This window comes from Galleria mellonella, unplaced genomic scaffold (assembly GCF_026898425.1).
Source record: "Galleria mellonella isolate WM207_F2 unplaced genomic scaffold, CSIRO_AGI_GalMel_v1 utg150, whole genome shotgun sequence".
In the NCBI taxonomy this organism is placed as follows: Eukaryota; Metazoa; Arthropoda; class Insecta; order Lepidoptera; family Pyralidae; genus Galleria; species Galleria mellonella.
Window position 1 is genome coordinate 1,955,496 of NW_026442002.1, and position 22,646 is coordinate 1,978,141.

The 22,646-nt window shown below is 37.6% G+C and overlaps 1 protein-coding gene across 6 annotated transcripts in view; it reads left to right on the plus strand.

Annotated features, from left to right (window-relative positions):
• LOC113520922 (segmentation protein cap'n'collar) overlaps nt 1-22,646 on the plus strand; it is a 161,610-nt gene that overhangs the window by 76,359 nt on the left and 62,605 nt on the right. For all 6 annotated transcript variants that reach the window (XM_052892118.1, XM_052892113.1, XM_052892115.1 and 3 more), the window contains exons 6-7: nt 21,301-21,434; nt 22,089-22,193. In XM_052892118.1, coding sequence (XP_052748078.1) covers nt 21,301-21,434; nt 22,089-22,193 — 239 coding nt within the window. The remainder of the gene's footprint in view (nt 1-21,300; nt 21,435-22,088; nt 22,194-22,646) is intronic.

The window sequence follows — 22,646 nt, forward strand, 5'->3', positions numbered from 1 at the left end:
CTGAATTTTTATAACGGGTATTTTTTTTTTGTTGTACGTACGGATTTTAGAAGTATATGCTCTATAGGTACCTAAACCCTATTTATAGGAGTATGGAGATTTTTAACCCAATTTTTTCACTCTTCCATACATTTTTTCATACATTTTCATTCATAGAAACCTTGTCCTGATAATTACAAACACGACAAAAAAAGAGTTATCCAAATAGGTGCAGCCGTTCTAAAGTTATTCGCTTACATACATTCGGCATTTGATATTTATTTATATATAGATAGATTTAAAGTAAAAAAAAAAAACAAAGTTAACATCAGCACATTAGCACTTAAAAGATAAGCGCATTTAAGCGCAACCCTTTTTCCTTTTTTTTTGCGCCTCACCAACCGCGCTAAGGCAAAAAACTATACAGCCAAAGCGCCCTTTTAAGATAACGAGATTTGTCGTTTTAATTTTGTATCGTGGCGACACAGAATTTTTATTTTTATTTCAATTAACAAGTATTTGTTGTTAAATCCTATTAAAACGATTATGTTGGGGATTTATGTATTCTTTTATATATATTTGTATATGTTATTTTTTCTTTGAGAATACACCAATATCTGGTGGTCTACCATGAAATGAAATTCCGAAATTTCGGGCTCAATCTCGTATCAAAATCGACCCAGTAAATGGAGCTTAACATTTTGTTCATCATAAATCCTATTCTAATAGTCCAAAGGAACGATATTTTAACATTTTTAATAATTTTAAACAGCATGTATTATGTAATTTTAACATCAAATTTATATTTCGTTCGTCCCCGAAATTTCGGAAAATACTTCATGGTAGGCCCTCTGTTCTTACATATTTGTATGCTGAAATGTAAATAAATTATATAGAACTTAGGTATCTATTTTATACATATACATGTTTAACTTCTTATCCTTCGTAAGTTCGTTATTAAAATATCATCATATCAGCCTTCAAATGTCCATTGCTGTACATAAACCTCCCCCTTGGGGGGTTTTGGGAGTTGCCACGCTTGGCAGGCGGATTGGCAAACGCAGTCAGGTTTTAGAGATGTTTTAAGAGGGACGCTGCTGCCCATCCCTCGCTCTCCCTTAGTCGACTCTTACGACACCCACGGGAAAGGAAGGGGTGGCCAATTCTATGCCGGGACTACACGGCCATTATATTAAACTGTGTGCATAAAAAAGTTAAAAAAATGCATTACTAGCTATTTACTTCGCCTATGTGTCGCTTATTACAATTAGTCACGATGGTTTCCAGGGGGAACCAAGAGGAGGTCGACCTGATATAATAAATTGCTAGCAATGGGCTACCAATCCCCATTACTGACAATCCCTTCTCTCCCCGATGATAAAGAGTTAGGTCAAAACATTTCATCAAAGTCGTCATCACACCTAGTAAGTATTACGCGTTTAAATCTTTTATTTACTATTTTCGTCGTAATAAAGAATTAGATGAAACAATTCATCGAGGTCGTCATCACTCTTAGATTCCGTTGAAATCTTTTATTTTGCTATTTTCGTAATGATAAAAGCTTAGGTAAAAACATGTCATCGAATTCGTCACCACACTTAGTAGGTGCGCGTTGAAATCTTTTATTTTGCTATTTTCGTCATCATAAAGTATCAGATGAAACAATTCATCGAGGTCGTCACCACACTTGGTAGATCCCGTTGAAATCTTTTATTTACCTCTCCCGTTGTGATAAAGAATTAGATGCAATACTTCATCGAAGTCGTCATCACACTCAAAATAACTTGCTGAAACCTAAAATAATAAGAAAAAATTCGAAAGTATATTTAAAAGTTTATCTTTTTTTGTAATTTAATAGTTTCTTTTTTGCAACTGACGTATTATGTAAATAGATTTTGCTCTGCAAAGTAATTATTAAGTAATAAAGACCCTCATTATTTTGAACTAGCTTTGTACCACGGTACCGATATCTGATATCTAATATATCTATTATTCGGCCAATATATGTGTTGATATTGTAACTACATTCTACCCTTATTTTTTTTATGGATGATAATGGTATGGTAACCCCGCCTGCGCTAACGGTATACACTGGCGGGACACCAGTGGGGGATGATAGATGAGGATGAGTGAGGAAAAGGCAGGTCAGTCGGCCCATCGTGACGAATTCAACGATAAATTAGTCACGATGGTTTCCAGGGGGAACCATGTGGAGGTCGACCTGATAGGGTATATTGCTAGCAATGGGACTGGTAGTCCGCATTACTAACAATCCCTTCCCCCTATTATACTCTCATTATGAATTTTAAAATAAATGCATGGATTTTATATATGTAATATATTAAAGTATATACATACAGGTTAGAAACCGCAGAGGGTAGGGGGTCGCAAGATACTTTTACATACTATGGAAAAGCTCGCACCATGGAAAAGATTGAAAAACACTCCTCTATGGTGGCAACAGCCATAACGTTGAACTTTTGAGCATGGAAGCGAGTCAGCATGACGTCACAAGATGGCCGCCAGTCATCACCTATCAGCGGTTCGGTTTTGATGCAATTGTAGTTTGCAAACAAATGGCGAACATCAACATAGCTTAATTAGGGTTGCCAATTCGCTTGCCAAACATGGCAACTACTAGTAGAACCTCCCTTTTGGGGGAGGCCTATGTTTAACAGTTCAAAAAATATGTTTTCGTTTTAAAATCATTGAAAATGTTTTCTTTTGTAAGTTTTCAGATATTTTTTTTATCTGAAAGGTTAATCTTACAGATTGGACCCATAAAAAAATTATCAGTTTAATAGTTTATTTTCAAAATAACTGCTTTTGTCATAATTATATATCTATACTTATAATAAATCTGTAGAGAGGTCAATTCTGTACATGAAATATATTTCCAAAATAACTATCGGCGGGTGATTAGTGATCGATACTGATGCCAAAAATGCAATCAGTAAAATTTTGTCTGTCTGTCTGTATGTTCGTTATAGAATAAAAAACTACTCGACGGATTTGAACGAAACTTGGTACAATTATTCTTCATACTGCTGGGCAGGTTATAGTATACTTTTCATCACGCTACGATCAATAGGAGCAGAGCAGTGAAGGGAAATGTTGGGAAAACGGTAGAAGTTACTCCATTTTTAAGCTTCCGTCGCGTGTGCAGCCTTAATGGCCACTTTTTTAAATGTAAAAATATCCACCCGTACGACGCCGGGACGGGCCGCTAGTGTACAATAATAAAATAGAATAATTGCAGTCTCTTTTTATTTTTATTTTGGCAATTTTCTGAGGGACATGGGAAATCGACATTACGTATCGCCCACGCGTACGGAGTCGCGGATAGACACTAGTCTAATAAACTGACCAATATCTCCGAGGGTTTGTGTAGCATTGAAAAATAAAATGTTATGGTGCCCCTTCAAGGTTCAATAAACTACAAAATCGCTGATAGAACATGACTGGCGGCCATGTTGTGACGTCACCGTGACTAGGAGTACTCTTGGCAGCCAGTGAAAGTACTTACAGAGTACTCCAGCTTTAACTATACGCTGTTTTGTACACGCATCAAATTGTCTCGTACTAGTCGTAGATTGGAAGGAGGAACTGAGTTTCTTACGGATTCTCTTCAGCGGATTACAACATAGAATTGTTGGATTACGACATCGCGTCATATGTGATTTTACAATGGTGATTTAGTTTTTTTGATGAGTGAAAATGGTATGGTGACCCCGCCTGCGCTAACGGGATACGCTGGCGGAGCACCAGTGAAGGGTGATAGATGAGAATGAAAACAGGCCAGTTAGCCCGTCATGATTAATTCATCAGAAATTAACCACGATAGTTTCCAAGTAGAACCGCGAGGAGGTCGACCTGATTGGGTATATTGCCAGCAATGGGTTTCTCAGTCTCCATTACTAACAATCCCTTTCCCGCCACACGATGGTGACTTAGACTTAGTACCATGGTACGTCATCATTATTTCAGCCATTATCAGTCCACTGCTGGACATAAGCCTCCCCATAGACCGCCATAAAGAACGGCCCTGAGCCACCTGCATCCACTGACTCCCTGCAACGCATTTCAGGTCATCACTCCATCTAGTAGGGGGTCGTCCTACACTGCGTTTGTCCTTACGTGACCGCCACTCAAGAACCTTTCTTCCCCATGTAAATATGATGCCCTAATATATTTATTTAAAAGAGTAGCTGTTGATTTTCTTGCGGGTTCACGTCAGCGAATAACAACATGATGAAGATTTAAAAGAGCTTGTAAACAAGTCAAATTGAATACCAGAGGGAGACTTTGTACAAAAGTCGATTGCTTGGGTACCTCTGTCCCATTCGTGTTTCAACCGTGAAGCAGCTGTGTTTGCATGGCTGTGTTTCGGTTTGACGGGTGGGATATGGCATGAATTTACAGGGTACAGAGGAATAACACCTAAGTCCTCAGGAATGGCAACGCATGGGGGGTATCATGGGCGAAACAGTATACTCTGTTATGTCCACGGTACTGCTTATGTCTATAGGCGACGGTTACCACTTTCCATCAGGTGGGCCGTCAGCTTGTTTGCCATTCTGAGTTGTATAAAAAAAACATGAATTATATCCTTGATTTATTTCACCAATAAAAAAATCATGAAAAGAAGGCTTAAAGGGTGATATGACAATGATGATTTATCTATGTTAAGGAATCATTGAAATCGTGTCTTTTTTTTTATGAACCGATCGTGTCCGTTCTTGAACTGTGTTTGTGATTGCACAAACAATCTAATCACATTCGCACGTGACCAGCGACTGAAACCCAATCGAATTGTGTTCAGACAAAAAAACTCAATTAAAATCTATATTTAGACTTTTATATTTGTTTATGCAACTTAGAATGGCAAACAAGCTGACGGCCCGCCTGATGGAAAGCGGTAACCGTCGCCTATAGACATGAGCAGTACCGTGGACATAACAGAGTATACTGTTTCGCCCATGATACCCCCCATGCGTTGCTATTCCCGAGGACTCGGGTCTTATGTGAACAGATTAAAAAATTGTTTTCCTATACCATCTTTTACCGGCGACTTCGTCTGAATGACCGGGATATGTAACAGATGGAATAAAAAGTAGTTTATGTCCTACCGCATCCCCTATAGTATTTGCAAAGCTAATTTAACAGTAATTGGTTAAGGCGTTAAGTGGCATGAAACGTATTTATATCGGTACTATACTTATTTATGTAAGGGCTTCCTATTCTTCTTATAAATTTTTGATAACTCTGTTTATATTGGGGGTGGGGGCAGGGATTGTTAGTAATGGGGTCTGACTGTCCCATTGCTAGCAATATACCCTATCAGGTCGACCTCCACGCGGTTCCCCCTGGAAACCATCATGGTTAATGGGAATTAGTCATGCTGGGCTAACTGGTGTGTTTCATCCTCCCTTATCATCCCTCACTGGTGCCCCGCCGGTGTGTACCGATAGCGCAGGCGGGGTTACCATACCATTGTCATCCACTAAAAGAAATCTGTTTATATTTCTATATTATTAATATAATATAATATGGCAATTGAGCATACGGCCCATCTGATGGCAAGTGGTTACCGTAGCCTATGAACGCTTGCAATACCAGAGGTATTACGCGCGCGTTGCCGAACCTGAAGAAACCTCTTTACACCCCTTTTGAAGAACCCCACGCTGTAGTCTCTTGGGAAAACCTCGGCAGGGAGCTCATTCCACAACCAGAGTGTTCGTGGAAGGAAACATCTCTGAAACCGCGCAGTACGCGACCATTGAGGCTGTAGGACATGAGGATGGACTCCCTGTCGATGGCGAGCCGTACGATGGTAGAAAGTGGCCGTGGGCTATACGAGGTCTGTCCGGAAAGTTCGTATAAAAGTGTTCTGGAATGCGAGAAAGAGGAGTGGGGAGGCCAGGTAAGCGCAGGACCCCTTCCTTATGTCCCTAACAATGCTTCAGTTCTGGTCTGACCGCCGTGCGGTGCGAACTGGCTTGTCACGCCATCTGTGAAGTTACCTCTTAACGAAACCCCGTCGGCATGGAGCCCGCTTCCGTTGAAGAGCAGCGCGTCGTAATCAAGTTTCTCTCGAAACTCGGCAAGAATGGCCGTGAAATTTTTGCCGATCTCAGAACAGTTTATGGGGATGATGCTGTGAAGGAACCAACCGTCCACAAGTGGCTAAAAAGATTCAGAGAGGGCCGAGACAATGTTGATTGTTTTTTTCGATGTTCGGGGGATTGTCCATCAAGAATTCGTCCCTCCAGGCCAGACAGTTGATGGAAAATTCTACGTCGATGTGCTCAGACGCCTCAAAGCTCGTGTGGCACGAGTTCGTCCAGAATTGGCGCGAGAGGGGCGTTGGATTCTTCACCACGACAATGCCCCTGCCCACACCTCTCTTGTTGTCCGTGAGTTTTTGAGTAAAAATTCCATTACGGTGACCGAACACCCCCCCTATTCGCCGGATTTGGCCCCGTGTGACTTCTTCTTGTTCCCAAAAACCAAATTGGTACTTCGGGGGCGGCATTTGGGGGACATAAATGAGATAAAAAAAGCTACGACGGGGCAGCTGAGAAACCTACAACCAGAGGACTTTCAAGGAGCCTTCTCACAGTGGAAACGGCGTTGGCACAAGTGCATTATGTCACAGGGGGAGTACTTTGAAGGGGATAAAATTGATTTACCTGAATAATTGTAAAATAAAATTTTTAAAAAACTTTTATACGTACTTTCCGGACAAACCTCGTATTTAAAAACGTATAATATGAGGAGTCTTAATAAGACCAACACATGCTGAAGTATTTGTTCAGGCATTACGCAAAAATTACTGCACCGAATTGGATGCGGTTTTCACAGTTGTACTCTTGAAGGTTTAACTTAAATTTTGGTATATGTTTTATTTCAATACGTTATCTAAATGTGGTGTATTTACTCGAAATTGGTTTTCCTATTTCTAAGAGGTAGGTACTATTTAACTCTGCATGAGTTTTTTTTATTGGTGAAATAAATCAAGGTGATATAATTTATGTTAAAAATGAAGGAAAAATGTTTTAAAAAATAAATTTGACAGCTATGTTTTTTTTTTCTGCAACGGGCATTAAAAAGGTATCCAGACACGATCAACTTAAAGTGAACTTGTTCTTTTATATAATTTTTAGGCATTTACCATAATGTTATGATGGAAATTTCCACTAGTTTGCAAAGAAGAGTTAAGACTACACTTTTCTGTTACATCCTGTATCACGTATTATATATATAAAATAAAAGTGTATAATGTCAATAATATTGTAAATAAAATACATATGTATGTTAAATAGTAATACAATGTCTCACCCACACAGGCGCAGTCACATTTCAGCTTCTTATGACATAAATATACCCGAACGCGCCCGATATCCGAACACAATACCTAAAGTCGGCTAAATATACCAAATATAATTTATATCCTTGCCTACCCGGAAAGAAAAAAAGTTACGCAAAATACGATCAAACGTATACCCGTCCCGCTCCACCAGACTGCAACAACAATAATACGAGAGAGATAGGCGGATTGCGTGCGTGCGCCGAACGTTCCAAGTTTGAATCCGCTCCGCCTACAGGCGTTCTCGTAGGCCGCCGTACCGGTTGGCCGAGACAATGTAAAAAAAAAAATTACCAGCCAGTTCGTATAGAGCAAGGGACAAAAAGGTCTACATCCAGGCTATTATTCCTCCGCGGCTCCAAGGAGCGGCATATCCTTGCGCGCGGCGCTTTTAAAAAGTGAAAACCATAGTGTCCTACGGAATAATTGCTAGGTCATGTACAGTCTGCATTTATAAGTGGCCAGTCATTCCGGTTTAGAAAAAAAATTGTACAATTTCACTCGATAGTGACAGTGTGTTTTTTTTTTTTGTCGCGGTATCACCGGAACTGATATCTAGTGATTGTGATACAGTACTACAGTGCTATTTGGGAGATTATTCGGTATGCTTTTTTGTACAGGAATTGTGAATCCTAATATTGATTGTTTATGTATAAACCTAATAGATACTAGTAACCTATTACATACTTCAGTGATTCTGTTAGACAGTCGACATGTGTTCCTTATTTAAATTTTGAAATATGTACACTTTTTCTTTTTTTTTTTTTTCATCGGTATTAAATGAATTTCGTGACAAAGTGCCTGAGTTATAAGTATTGATTTAGAAGAAAATATAAATTTAAAGCGGTCGCTGGATGGAGCTACTGTACTTTATTTTTTTTTTATTTAAAAAGGCAAAGTCTCGATCAACCTTTTTCGTGGTTTACCCAATTTTTATCTCGCTTTCTCATATCATGTAACTTGTCACTTATTTTTTAATCTATCTCTTTCATCTATCACAGTTAAAAGTTTTTTTTTTTCTATTCTCTTTCACCATTAATATAATAGATAGAGGAAACAATAAAAAGTATCTTTATTGTTTCCTCCAAAAGATTACAATAGTAAACTTATTATAAATACAAACAATTACAAGAAATAGTCACAGATATATATATTTCATACCTGTTTTATACTACAAAGGTGGCAAACAATCATACAGCCCGTCTGATGGTAAACGGTCACTGTAGCCTATTTTTTTTATGCAACTTAGAATGGTAAACAAGCTGACGGCCCACCTGATGGAAAGTGGTAACCGTCGCCTATAGACATGAGCAGTACCATGCACATAACAGAGTATACTGTTTCGCCTTAGACACCCCATGCATTGCCATTCCTGAGGACTCAGGTGTTACTCCTCTGTATCCTGTAAATTCACTACCATATCGCACCCTTCAAACCGAAACACAGCCATGCAAACACAACTGCTTCACGGTTGAAACACGAATGGGATAGAGGTGCCCAAGCAAACGACTTTTGTACAAAGTCTCCCTCTGTCTATTTTGTTTGTTTTTTGAATAAACGGAAAAATAAATTAAGACACATAAATACCAGTGCTTGAAGTAGCCATTTTGCCCGTCCGGGCAAATAATATTTGCCGCCCTTTATATATGACTGTGTCAACTTGAACTTTGCCACTCTAGGCAATTGTCCGGCTAACATCCCCTAGTTTAAATATTAGTAAATATTTACTTTATAAATATGAAAGTGTTTTTTTTTTTTATGGGTGAAAATGGAATGGTAACCCCGCCTGCGCTAACGGGATACGCTGGCGGAGCACCAGTGAAGGGTGATAGATGAGAATGAAAACAGGCCAGTTAGCCCGTCATGATGAATTCATCAGGAATTAACCATGATAGTTTCCAGGGGGAACCGCGAGGAGGTCGACTTTGTTGGGTATATTGCTAGCAATGGGATTCTCAGTCTCCATTACTAACAATCCCTTTCCCCCGTATGAAAGTGTGTTTGTTTGTTACCTTATAGCGCCTTAACAGCTTGACCGATCAGTATGAAATTTAATATACACGTACTGTATGGAATGGGGAAGGATAGAGGCTTTATTTGACTTTTTATGATTTAGGATATAAAGAATATCCCGAGGTTTTCCCAAGAGACTACAGTATGGGGTTCTTCAAAAAGGGCATATTAAGGTTACTTCAGAGTCGGCAACGCGCTCGTGATACCCCTAGTGTTGCAGGCTATTTTGCCAGAGGGAGACTGTACAAAAGTCGATTGCTTGGGTACCTCTGCCCCATTCGTGTTTCTACCGTGAAGCAGTTGTGTTTGCATGGCTGTGTTTCGGTTTGAAGGGTGGGATATGGCAGTGAATTTACAGGGTACAGAGGAATAACACCTGAGTCCTCAGCAATGGCAACGCATGGGGGGTATCATGGGCGAAACAGTATACTCTGTTATGTCCATGGTACTGCTGCTCATGTCTATAGGCGACGGTCACCACTGTCCATCAGGTGGGCCGTCAGCTTGTTTGCCATACTAAGTTGCATAAAAAAAGAATTCCAAATCGGTTCATAAATGACGCAGTTATGAGGTAACAAATGTAAAAAACAATTACAGCCGAATTGAGAACTGCCACCTTTTTTCAAGTCGGTTGAAAATGAAGTAAATTTTTTAAAAAATAAATTATGTATGCCCATTGAAATTGTCTTTAGTTGTATTGATAGAATCATGCGCAGCATTTTCTCGTGTAAATAGTATAAAAAAGATTGCAACAATCAGTCCCCGGTGGTTTTTACATTTCCAATCCGTCTTACGAACGCACGATCAATCAAAGTGACATTTCGGGATGTCAAAATATTTTACACGATTAAAGAAAATAAATCGATTGGCACAATCGATTTGCAATCGATATTATTGGCATTATAAAGACATGGCCTTTGTGTCGGTAAAATTTTAAATGAATATTAAGAATTTTTAAATTTGGAATGTGAGTTTTGTTTTTCGATTGCGAATTGGATTTGTGTGCCCTTTTTATTTAATACACTGCTACGTAAATAGACAAAGACACAAATTTACAAAAATTTCGGTTTTACTTACTATTTTCTTTTATACTTATAAATCATATAGTAAATATACATTTTAAACAATATTTTTACAAATATTTAATATACAATTTTGTTTTCGTTATCATTTTATTACAATATGTAAAGAAATAAATATACTTACTTGCCTAACAATTTTTGGGAACTAACATTTTATCTAATATTGTAAGTTGAAAATCGAAACGTCAAACTGGCCGCCATTGTTACCGCGCCGGGAACGATTCGAAAAAAGAATAAAAAATTAACAAACACGAAATTCAAAATGAGAACATCCCACACTCGACCGTTCAGAAATTGAAAAAGGCGTCTCAAGAGGCCAGTCTTGTCTTTGATACAAAAAATGGTCGGTCAAAGACGCGGAGGCGGGAATGTTTTTGAATGTGGAATTAGAGATGTATTTTTACTTCTTTAGGTATTTAAACAACTGTTAGTATTTTTTTTTTTTATTAAAACACGCTCAGGTAGATACAATTCGATTATAAATTATTATACATAATGAGTCAGAGTTTAATTGTTTTCTTTGTTTTTTTTTTTGTTAACGTGGTGACAGTATTAATACAATCTGTCACTACTTTGCATTCCATTCTCAGAATATCGTAAGAGAATAAACTAGGCATGAGTAAGTAATATCAGTACCGCTCCGATATCTATATATTGGGTTCTCTGGACGTTGATGGTGGAAAAAAGTCGTCACACATTTCAATATCATCTATACCAATTGGTATCTGTATTTATTTGAATCCCTTCTTCATTTTTTATATTGGATAACCAATATACAATATTTCCGTCATTGAATCAATATATAGTTATTATATGCAATAATAAAACAATTGACTTAATAAAGCTACATTGTATTAAAAAAGATTGTTTTATACTAAAAATAACCGACTTCAATTGTGGAAAACCTAGTATTTTAATTTTAAAACTAAATTAATGAACCGATTTTAATAAAATTTCTATGGGGGTCGATCTTTAAGTATATCCTTTCAGATAAAGAATTTTTAATTTTTTTTTTATTTATTATTGATCAAGTTGTGAGGTAATGAACATAAAAAATACAACTGAGTTTACAGTCTCTTTGAAGTCCGCTGACACAATAAGATTTTGCTCTGTAAATTAAAAAACACGACTACCCTCTTAAAAACAGAATTATAAAAAAAAAGTTATAGCCAGTGTCACTCAGGGTGAGGTAATGATTCTAACAATATCCCATAAATATAAATCTGTTGAGACATTTAGAAGTTTAGGTGGAACGAAGAAATACACATGTCATACATATAGGTAGGTAGGTACTATAAAAACATTATATTACTTTTCTGAGCAATCGTGTAAACATAATTAAATCACGTAATATGCTAAAAAAAATACAGTCGAATTGAAAAACTCCTTTTTTTAAATCGCTTGAAAACTTAGGAATTTTCTTTGTATTGAATACCCAAAAGGACCCATTAACATACTGTGGTCGCGTCACAGTTGGACACAAAAAACTATACGGGCGACCATAGAGGATCTTGTTCACACCCTTTTAGAATCTCATTTATCTTGTACGACTTAAAACGGTCTATTGTAGGTATGTACAGAGTACAGAGATTTTAATACGTTCCATAGACAAACGAGGACACAAATACCTATCTATGTCAAGCACAGATCTAGTAATCTGTACGTTATTTATAGTAAGAGTCGCCACCGCCTTTAAGTTGACGAAACAGGAAAATGAATCTACTCGTATGCAACCTTCTATTACCAACATAATAAATGCAAATTATTATATGCAACTATATACCTATATACTATTATTTATATACCAACTGTTAACTGTCTTTTTTTTTGTGGTACACCAACAACCAAATTAATTATTTTTGTCTCTTTTCATTATGTACCATTTTAATAAGTTTTTTTTATACAACTTAAAATGGCAAACAAGCTGACGGCCCACCTGATGGAAAGTGGTAACCGTCGCCTATAGACATGAGACATGGATATAATAGAGTATACTGTTTCGCCCATGATACCCCCCATGCGTTCCCATTCCTGAGGACTCAGATGTTATTCCTCTGTACTCTGTAAATTCACGCCATATCCCACCCTTCAAACCAAAACACAGCCAAGCAAAACTGCTTCACGGTAGAAACACGAATGGGATAGAGGTACCCAAGCAATCAACTTTTGTACAAAGTCTACCTCTGGTAAGTCGTTGAAATCTTTTACGTGGCTTCCAAAAGGAATAATATTCTCAACCCGTCTGTATTTCCTTCGTAAATATGTTGCAAAATTACAGTGTCAATTCTGAAACGAATTGGACAAGCCTTTTTTGCAACCGATTAGGTTTACTGCCATGTTTAGCCCATTTGAATCACGACAGGACTGGTAATGATACTACCTAGCACCTAGGTACCGGCGGGAAGGGATTGTTAAGTTGAATTCATCACGATGAGCTAACTGTTCATCTTCATCAATCATCCATCACTGGTGCCCCGCTAGCGTATACCGATGGTACAGGCGGGGTTTCCAATCCATTAAAAAAAGTACCTAGGTATAGATAAAAGAGGCAGATGTCTAGGTTTTGTTTTTTTAAACAACTTAGAATGGCAAACAAGCTGACGGCCCACGTGATGGAAAGTGGTAACCGTCGCCTATACACATGAGCAGTACCATGGACATAACAGAGTATACTGTTTCGCCCATGATACCCCCCATGCGTTGCCATTCCTGAGGACTCGGGTACTATTTACTTGAAAATTTTTCATCGCGTTAAGTCCCGATATAATATTTAAAATATGTGTAAATGACGCGAAAATTTTAAAGTTAAGGTTTTACAGATTAAAAATATTTAAATTTAGCAAAACATATCGTCGTTTTTTTCTTTAGAGCAAAATTTAGACTGACAGTTCTATATTGTCTGTCGTTATCCTGTCATTTGATTTTGACTGTAGTAAACATTTTGTAACCGCAAGCAGCAAGATATTAATGAATTCGACGAATAGGTACCTACATTAATGTACACAGAAACAATTGAGAGCAATCTTCTCTGATTAAACGACCGCCATCTTTGATTCTAAATTGCTCCGACCCGCGGGCATTCCAATTTTAAATTGATCTTCTGTCCCTTTCTCGAGGAGTGTTCGAATTTTTAAATTAGTATCGCTTGATCCTTCTCTATTCTCGCGTCGGAGCGAGAGGCGTTGTTCTTTTTTTGTTTTCTGCTTTGGACGCCTGCGGTTTCGGCCAGCTTTGTGGTCGGCCGCTATGGTTATATATTTTGTTTTTTTTTTTATATGTATAATAATACATATATGGTATTATAGTTATTGTATAATATTAATTTTGCACAATGGGTGGGATAACTGCAGAGACTGGCTGCCAATAACATGGGTGTATTTACATACTCTTATGTGTAAATCATCATAAAACTTGTGTGTGTATGAACATGTTTATATTTATTTATTTATTTAGTACAATATACAATGACATGCTTTACTGTATACTGTATTTATGTATGTAAAATTATAAGACGTTAACGAACTATATCTCAATCAAAAGTTATCAATAAAGGCAGTCACATGTAAAAACAATGAATGAAGTAAACAGTATATGTAATTAAAGTAAACAATATACTTTTAAATTTCTAAAATACGAGTAACATTTCAGTTATTTATTTTGGTAACCGGTCTGTCGATATATTGGTTCTGGTATCACGCAAAAACTACTTCACCAAATTCAATATAATTTTCAGAGTTGTATTCTTGAAAGTCTATCTTAAAATCAGCGGGTCTACCATGAAATGAAATTCCGAAATTCCGTACTCAATTTCGCATTTTTGTTTATACCAAAATCCTATCGTAAAAGTCCAAAGGAACAATATTTTAACATTTTTAATATTTCCAAACGGCATGTTTTATGTAATTTTAACATCAAATTTCTGTTTCGTTTGATTCCGAAATTTTGGAGAACATTTCATGGTAGACCCTCTGGTATATATATTATTTCGACACGCCATCTAGTGGTCAACTCAATAAGTTTTCCTACTTTTGAAATCCACGTGAACGAAGTAGCGGGCAAGAAGCTAGTATTTTTTTATTGAATTTTCTCAAAAGAATACTATATTTGAAATGTGGAAGTTAATTAGAAATATAGATAAAATCATTGTAACAGTATCGTGAGAAATTTTCACTTTAGCTGTATGAAGGTATTACTTAGCCTCGTTGATGTGATTTCCATGAAGATTAAACAATAATCAAATTTAGAGTAGTTCTAAATTTGAATCCTTTGCTTTAGTGTAAACGAAATGGTTTACTTTTTTTTTTCTTTTTTTAAGGCACTATAGGTATTTTTAATATGGTTAAAATGGAATGGTAAACCCGTCTGCGCTAACGGTATACGCTGGCGGGGTACCAGTCCCTCACTGGTGCCCCTGTGTACAGCAGGTCAGTTGTCTTATCGAAAAAATGGTGAAAATTGCACCAAAAACCAACCATTGGGTGAAAGGGATTATTAGTAATGTTAGTAATTACTAACAGCCCCTCATTGCTAACAAATATACCCCATCGAGTCGACCTTCACGCGGTTCCCTCTTGAAACCATTGTGCGTAATTATGTTTATAACAAAATATGGCCACGTCACAGTTATCTGTCGATTTTTAAAAACAATTGAAGAATTTTCAATGTTTCCGATTGTTTATTTAGAGAGTGCTCTGCTACCAAACTAATGCGTTAATCAAGGAATACGTTGCATGTAAATCTACCATTAGAAACATTGCACCTACTTCATATTTTCATATATAAATATGCCCTTTTAAGACGACCTCCATGCGGTTCCCCCTGGAAACCATCGTGAACAATTCTCGTTGAATTCGTCACGATGGGCTAACTGACCTGCTTCATCCTCACCTGTCGTCCTTCACTGGCGTCCCGCCGGTGTAAACCGATAACGCGGGTGGGGTTACCATTCCATTGTCTCCCATTAAAAAAAAACTATGCTATTGTCTGTATATATACGCTGTCTCCCCTGATGTACCCATAAGATAAACATAGTAGGTATATAGACAGGACGGATTGACGCTATTGGCACTGTACTCATATACTGTGTCGCCCCTAGCGTCCCCATAGATAAACCAACATAAATAAGACAGAGCAACACCCTATAAAGTATAATATCGCTATACACCGTGCCGCCCTCAGCGTGCCCATAGACAATCATAGATATCGATCGGCCATTTGACATTACTGTCAGTACCTTGCCAAATGATCTGTTACATAACGAGAACAACCTTGACAATGACTGTCACGGCGCTTGCGCAGAAAGTGAATTGATCTATGGATCACTGATCGATCGGCGTGTCCGTCTCGGTGCTATTGTTGGATTAGATTCCAGTATTTTCCGGTTAAAGGGTTGATGCTGGGTTGTCGATCATTGATTAATAGCATATAGATGGAGTGTGAGAGATTCCGCACGGTCCCGGCATAGAATGGGCCACTCCTTCCTTGCCTGTAGGTCTCGTAAGAGGCGACTAAGGGAGGACGAAGGATAGGTAGTAGCGTCCCTCTTAAAACATCTCCAAAGCCTAACTACGGTTGCCAATCCGCCTGCAAAGCGCGTACTGGTAAAACCCCGCTAGGAAGGCTTATGTTCAGAAGTATACAGTTAAAAGCTGATATGGTGATGATGATGATGATATAGATGTAGTATATCTATAAACAGTTCACCAACAAAATTTAAGAAAAAGAATCTACAGTAAGCAGCAGTTTCCAACGTTCACTTCCTTTTTTCCTCAATCTTTTCTTTTACATCCTGTCTTTATATTTTGATACATAGGTAACAGTACATATCAATGGATGGTAAAACAAGATAAGTCCTCTGTGATCGGGGGGAAAGGGATTGTTAGTAATGGAGACAGAATCCCATTGCTAGCAATATACCCAACCAGGTCGACATCCTCGCGGTATCCCCTGGAATGTATCATGGTTAATTCCTGATGAATTCATCATGATGCGCTAACTGGCCTGTTTTCATTCTCATCTGTCACCCTTCACTGGTGCTCCGCCAGCGTATCCCGTTAGCGCAAGCGGGGTTACCATATCATTTTCACCCATAAAAAAGAAAGTCCTCTATGATAAACTTCATCTGTCAAGGTATAATAATAATATAAATAATTAATATAATATAATATAATAATTAATATAAATTTACAAACATATATATATAAGAAAAAATAATTAAGTACCTACTGACCAGTTAAGAAACTCATTCCGTTCGAAGTCTCCGTAAAAATATTTCCACGAATAACAAAAATTTAACACACCCAAATGAATCGATTAGACCATATATAATTTCATCCGGTAACAAAACTGTAATACGGGTTTTAATTGTTTCGAAGGAAAAAATGTATCCGCGCCATTTTGTTTCCCGCCATTTTTAAATGCCCTTCACGCTTCAACAACCAACGAGCGTTCGATATAGCCAATATATTGTTAGATATTGGGTTGGAAATAAAAAAAAAAATGTTTATACCTATTTCTGGTGACATCCGGATTAATTTTATCTTGTCAATGGACAGGTTATGCAAAAATTTTATTAGGTGGCGCCACTTGTAGGTTTATTGCTAAGAACAAGGATTAAATAGAAGAAACGATAAAATTAAAAATTGTAAATCATATGGTTGCCTCCTTTCTTCTTACGCAAATATAATTAGTAAATAGAGGACGAAAGATACACCATCAGTTGCTATTTTTCTCAATTCATAGCAGGCTGGTGTATAGAAAATGTTTGATATGTCAATTATTTGTCGATGTCAAATTTTACATTACTAGATTATATATTGGACACAGTTTATGCAGAAAGTATGCGAGCAGGTTGTGTCTAAATTTGGTAGGGTTATACGGCCGTATAACATTTTATATACACTAGCCTGCTATGAAGTTTTTATTTTTCCATTCCTTCTATGTAATTCCTTGTTCTTAGATCTATTGACAAAGCGTCGACTTAATCCCCTTTTTTGTAAAAACTAAAACCTCCGACATGGCTTTTTTAAGTATTACACTTGATGAAAATTGCCACCTTTATTTATTTATTTATTTACCAGACGGAGACTTTGTACAAAAGTCGATTGCTTGGGTACCTCTGTCCTATTCGTGTTTCAACCGTGAAGCAGTTGTGTTTGCATGGCTGTGTTTCGGTTTGAAGGGTTGGATATGGCGTGAATTTACTGGGTACAGAGGAATAACACCTGAGTCCTCAGGAATGGCAACGCATGCGGGATATCATGGGCGAAACAGTACACTCTGTTATGTCCATGGTACTGCTTATGTCTTATGCTATAGACATATGCAGTACCATGGACATAATAGAGATATTGATATATTTGAGACTTGACATTAATCTATGTCAAGTCTTAAATATTACGAATTAAAAAAAAAATAACTCCCGCCAAATTTATAGAATAAGAGTAGTTGTCAACAAACTCTTTTAAGAAATACAAGTTGAAACCAACAAGAAACTGAACAAAACAAAACCTGTCCATAACCAATAAATAATAAATGAATGAATTAAAAATAATTTACAATACTTCCCCCCAGAGATTTAAAACGTTTTCGTCACGCCACAAAGTGGACGGTGCATGCAAAAACATAATAAGTCAAAAATGTGCTTGACCACTGTAACCCTTTCAGTAGCTGCGGGGCTGCGATAATCTCTTTAACGACCACAAAGGCCCGTCGCAGTAGCCGAGACTCGGAATGGCGACCGTAAATTATGATTGACTTGTTTTTTTAAAGTTAAAAAGGATTTTTTTTTATTCACTGTTAACTTAAATTGAATAAATTTGAGTAGGTAGTCATATTTATTTGGTGAATTTACTGGGTACGGAGGAATAACACCTGAGTCCTCAGGAATGGCAACGCATGGAGGGTATCATGGGCGAAACAGTATACTCTGTTATGTCCACGGTACTGCTCACGTCTATAGGCGACGGTTACCACTTTCCATCAGGTGGACCGTCAACTTGTTTGCCATTCTAAGTTGCATAAAAAAAATATGTTACTAATTAAAAAAAATGGTAACCAAACTATGTCTGTAAACGTTGTAAATTGTCGAATATAAAATATGTGATTATTAGAAAGAAAAAATGTGTTCAAAGAGAATTGTGTGCTTTTATTAGAACAGTGAAGGACAAGACGAAAGGTAATGTCGAATAGTGATTTAAAAATTATGTCAGTCTTTATAAAAAAAAAATATTTTCAGCAAGTATCAACAGTAAATGGGTGGTATTTTAGAAAAAATATATAAAGAGTTTTAATAGAAACCTAAACTATATAGTGAAATCGTAACTGGTCGCTGCCTATACATGGAAGATATACAAGAAAAACTATTATAGAGGGGGCTTTATGAACGTAATAGAACACGAAACAATGATTTTTAGAATTGTCGTCGGTTTGTCTATACGTTTGTGCACGCTAATCTCAGGAACGGCTTAACCGATTTATATGTGGTTTTCACTATTGTGTCGCAGTTTTCTCCACTTAACATTTAGTGTTTGTTTTGTTTCAATCGGTTTATGAATAAAACAAAGTTATATCAATCTAAAGAATCACATATAAAATGCTGTAAAATAACCGATCAGTTGAATTGGCTGAAACTTTATGAAGGTAGGTATATCATATTTTAATTCACAGCATATTTGATATATAGTTTCACGCGTGCAGTGTCGCGGGAAACAGCTAGTTTCTAATAAGTGTAAACCTACATTATGACAAAATAAGATTAGATTTTCTTCTTGGATGTAACACCTTATAAAAATTTGTTTTTTATACAACTTAGAATGGCAATCAAGCTGACGGTCCACCTGACGGAAAGTGGTAACCGTCGCCTATAGACATGAGCAGTACCATTGACATAACAGAGTATACTGTTTCGCCCATGATACATCCCATGCGTTGCCATTCCTGAGGACTCAGGTGTTATTCCTCTGTACCCAGTAAATTCACGCCATATCCCACCCTTCAAACCGAAACACAGCCATGCAAACACAACTGCTTCACGGTAGAAACACGAATGGGACAGAGGTACCCAAGCAATCGACTTTTGTACAAAGTCTCCCTCTGGTAAATAAACCTTAAATATACCTTAATCTGGCTTGTAATTAAAAAAAAAAAACTAGAATTTTACACTAAAATCTCTTATCTGTATCTCTCAGAATTATTCCAACATTAACACAATTTGCATTCCATGACTGGACTAAAAAAAAAAAAAAAAAAACAAAATATTAAAAAAAAATACTTGACAGTACTTTTTTTTTTCTTAACCCATTTAAATGTCATTCAGTGTGACCACAGTGGCACAATTATTGGGTTACAAACAATGAGGTTTTACGCGTAATCCCTCCTTTGTTGCTGGGGTCTTTTGGACCGTGGCTACGTTTTTTTTTTTCTGGTGGCACCTAACCAGCATTACAGGGTTACTGTTCCATTCATACAGTTGAAAGCTTAGTTTTGTTTGAGCAAGCTTCAAGCAATTTGTAAGTTAAAATATACATTTGACTGGCTTTTCATCGCGCAGTGGTTTTTGTTTTGCATAAGTGAAGTCTCAAGTTCGATTCTCCGTGCGGTTAAACTCAAAATTAACTTTATTTAAATAGACTTGTACTAGAGCTCTTTTCAATCGATTTAATTTTTTTTTTAATTCGTTTTTTTTTTAAGTTTGTCACCTCATAACTCCGTCAGTTGTGAACCGATTAGGAAAATTCTTTTTTTCTCTGAATGGTCATACTTACAGATTGGTCCCGTAGAAATTTTATCAAAATCGGTCTAGTGGCTTAGTTTTTAAACCGAAAAAATCCAATTATTTCGTTTTACTGATATTAATTGATATATTTTACAGAACATACATACATACATACATATCTGTCACGCCTGTCTCCCATTAGAGTAGGCAGAAACAATGGAACGCCAAATGCTTCGATTCAAACAAACCTCTTTCGCTTCCTCCACATTCATCAATCTTTTCATATACGCTCGCCGGTTTTATTTTACTGAACTAGATGTTATTTTGTGGAAGTCCATAAATGTCTCGTTTTAAGGTGTAACAAGTGTCGCGAAACGTGCGTGGACGGAATGGCAATCGGCGATTGTTGGCTAAAAGATTGTGGAACTTCTGGTTATAATAGTGGTGGTCAGTCTTTGAGTGTTGGCAGTCACACACATACTAATGGTAGCGGAATTAAACAAAATAATTCTAAACAAATAATTCGAATAAAAGCAGCATGATGATGATGATGAACATCATTATATCGGCTTTTAACTGTCCACTGCTGAACAAAAGCCTCCCCCTTAGAGGGTTTTGCCAGTAATTGCCACGCTTGGCAGACGGATTGACAACCGCAATTAGGTTTTAGAGATGTTTTAAGAGGGACGCTGCTACCCATCCCTCCACCATTAGTGTTATATATATATATATATATATATATATATATATATATATATATATATATATATATATATATATATATATATATATTAAATTCTCAAAGTGAGCAGTAGACAAAATAAGTTTGGGAACCCCTGATCTATATCATCATCACCATATCAGCTTTTACCTGTCCACGTCTGAACATAAGCCTTCCTAGGGGGGTTTTACCAGTACTCGCTTGGCAGGCAGATTGGCAACTGCAACTGCAACTAGGCTTTGGAGATGTTTTAAGAGGGACGCTGCTGCCCATCTCTCGCCCTCTCTTAGTCGCCTCTTACGACACCCACGGAAAAGAAGGGGTGGCCCATTCTACGCCGGGACCACACAGGAGATGATAGTACCTAATGATGAATTCTAATTTAATAATCATCAATACTAATTGAGTTTTACTCCCGCAGGCGAATACGTGATCCAGGGTGACCTTCCGTGCGAGCTGGTCAACAGTGAGGAGTCGCGATTCGACCTGCTCGAGGAGGCACTTCAGCTGGTCGAGCTCGGAGACGAGGCCGAGAGCAAGGATGAGCAGCCGGAGGTAAAAATAGACGCCTGAGAAATTTATAATTATTGAAATAAGATTAATGTTTATTTATTTATTTATTCATTAGTACATATATGTGTACATGGCGAACTTAATGCTAAAAGCATTCTCTCCCAGTCAACCGTAGGGAAGTGTCAGAATACTCGAATGCGGTACTAGTAATTATTGATATGCATACATACTAAAATTACATATATAAACGAATAAATATATATGAATAACAAATATACTTACACATATATGATATGTACTATGTTATACACGAATTTGAGAATAATATAAAGCACTTAATATCTATGTATTATAGACAAATATACAAAAACTTATATTATAAAAAGGAAAGATTTGTTTGTTTGTGTTTTTGTAATGGATAAACTCAAAAGCTACGACTGAGAATCCCATTGCTAGCAATATACCCAACCAGGTCGACCTCCTCGCGGTTCCCCCTGGAAACTATCATGATTAATTTCTGATTAATTCATCATGATGGGCTAACTGGCCTGTTTTCATTCTCATCTGTCACCCTTCACTGGTGCTCCGCCAGCGTATCCCGTTAGCGCAGGCAGGGTTACCATACCATTTTCACCCATCAAAAAAAACCTCCTCATTATTAATAATCCCTGTCAATAATGTTTGTTCTGCCCGCAGGCGGTAGAGGGCAGCAGCAGCGGCGGCGACGCTAGCGCCACAGAGATGTTACACCCGGCGATGCGGCATGTGCCGCACCACCCGCTCGCTCACTATCACAACCAGGTGAGTGATGATTGGCAGCTAACATACATTTATAAGGGGAAAGGAATTGCTAATAATGAGGTCTAATAGCCCCATTGTTAGCAATACACCCTCAGGTCGACCTCCACGCGGTTCCCCTTGGAAACCACCATGGTTAATTCTTATCGAATTCATCATGATGGGCCAACAGACCTTTTTGTTTTTTTTTTAACGTCTGGAAAATGCTTTATGCAGACCCATACACCTTGTGGGAGGTGAATGGATACTCAGGTGGAGTGTACCCACCAAAAACCAGACGATATAGCCTCGAGGTGCCATATGTCTGAGACATGGGTTCGCTTTCGCAGTCACCACATCTCCGACGGCAGCGACCCGCCCCCAGATGGTAAGAGCAGGTCTCCTCTCTCAAGATAGGATGGATGGCGTGGTCACACTACCACTCGGAGGACGCGCCGATATATTAGCACATCCCCC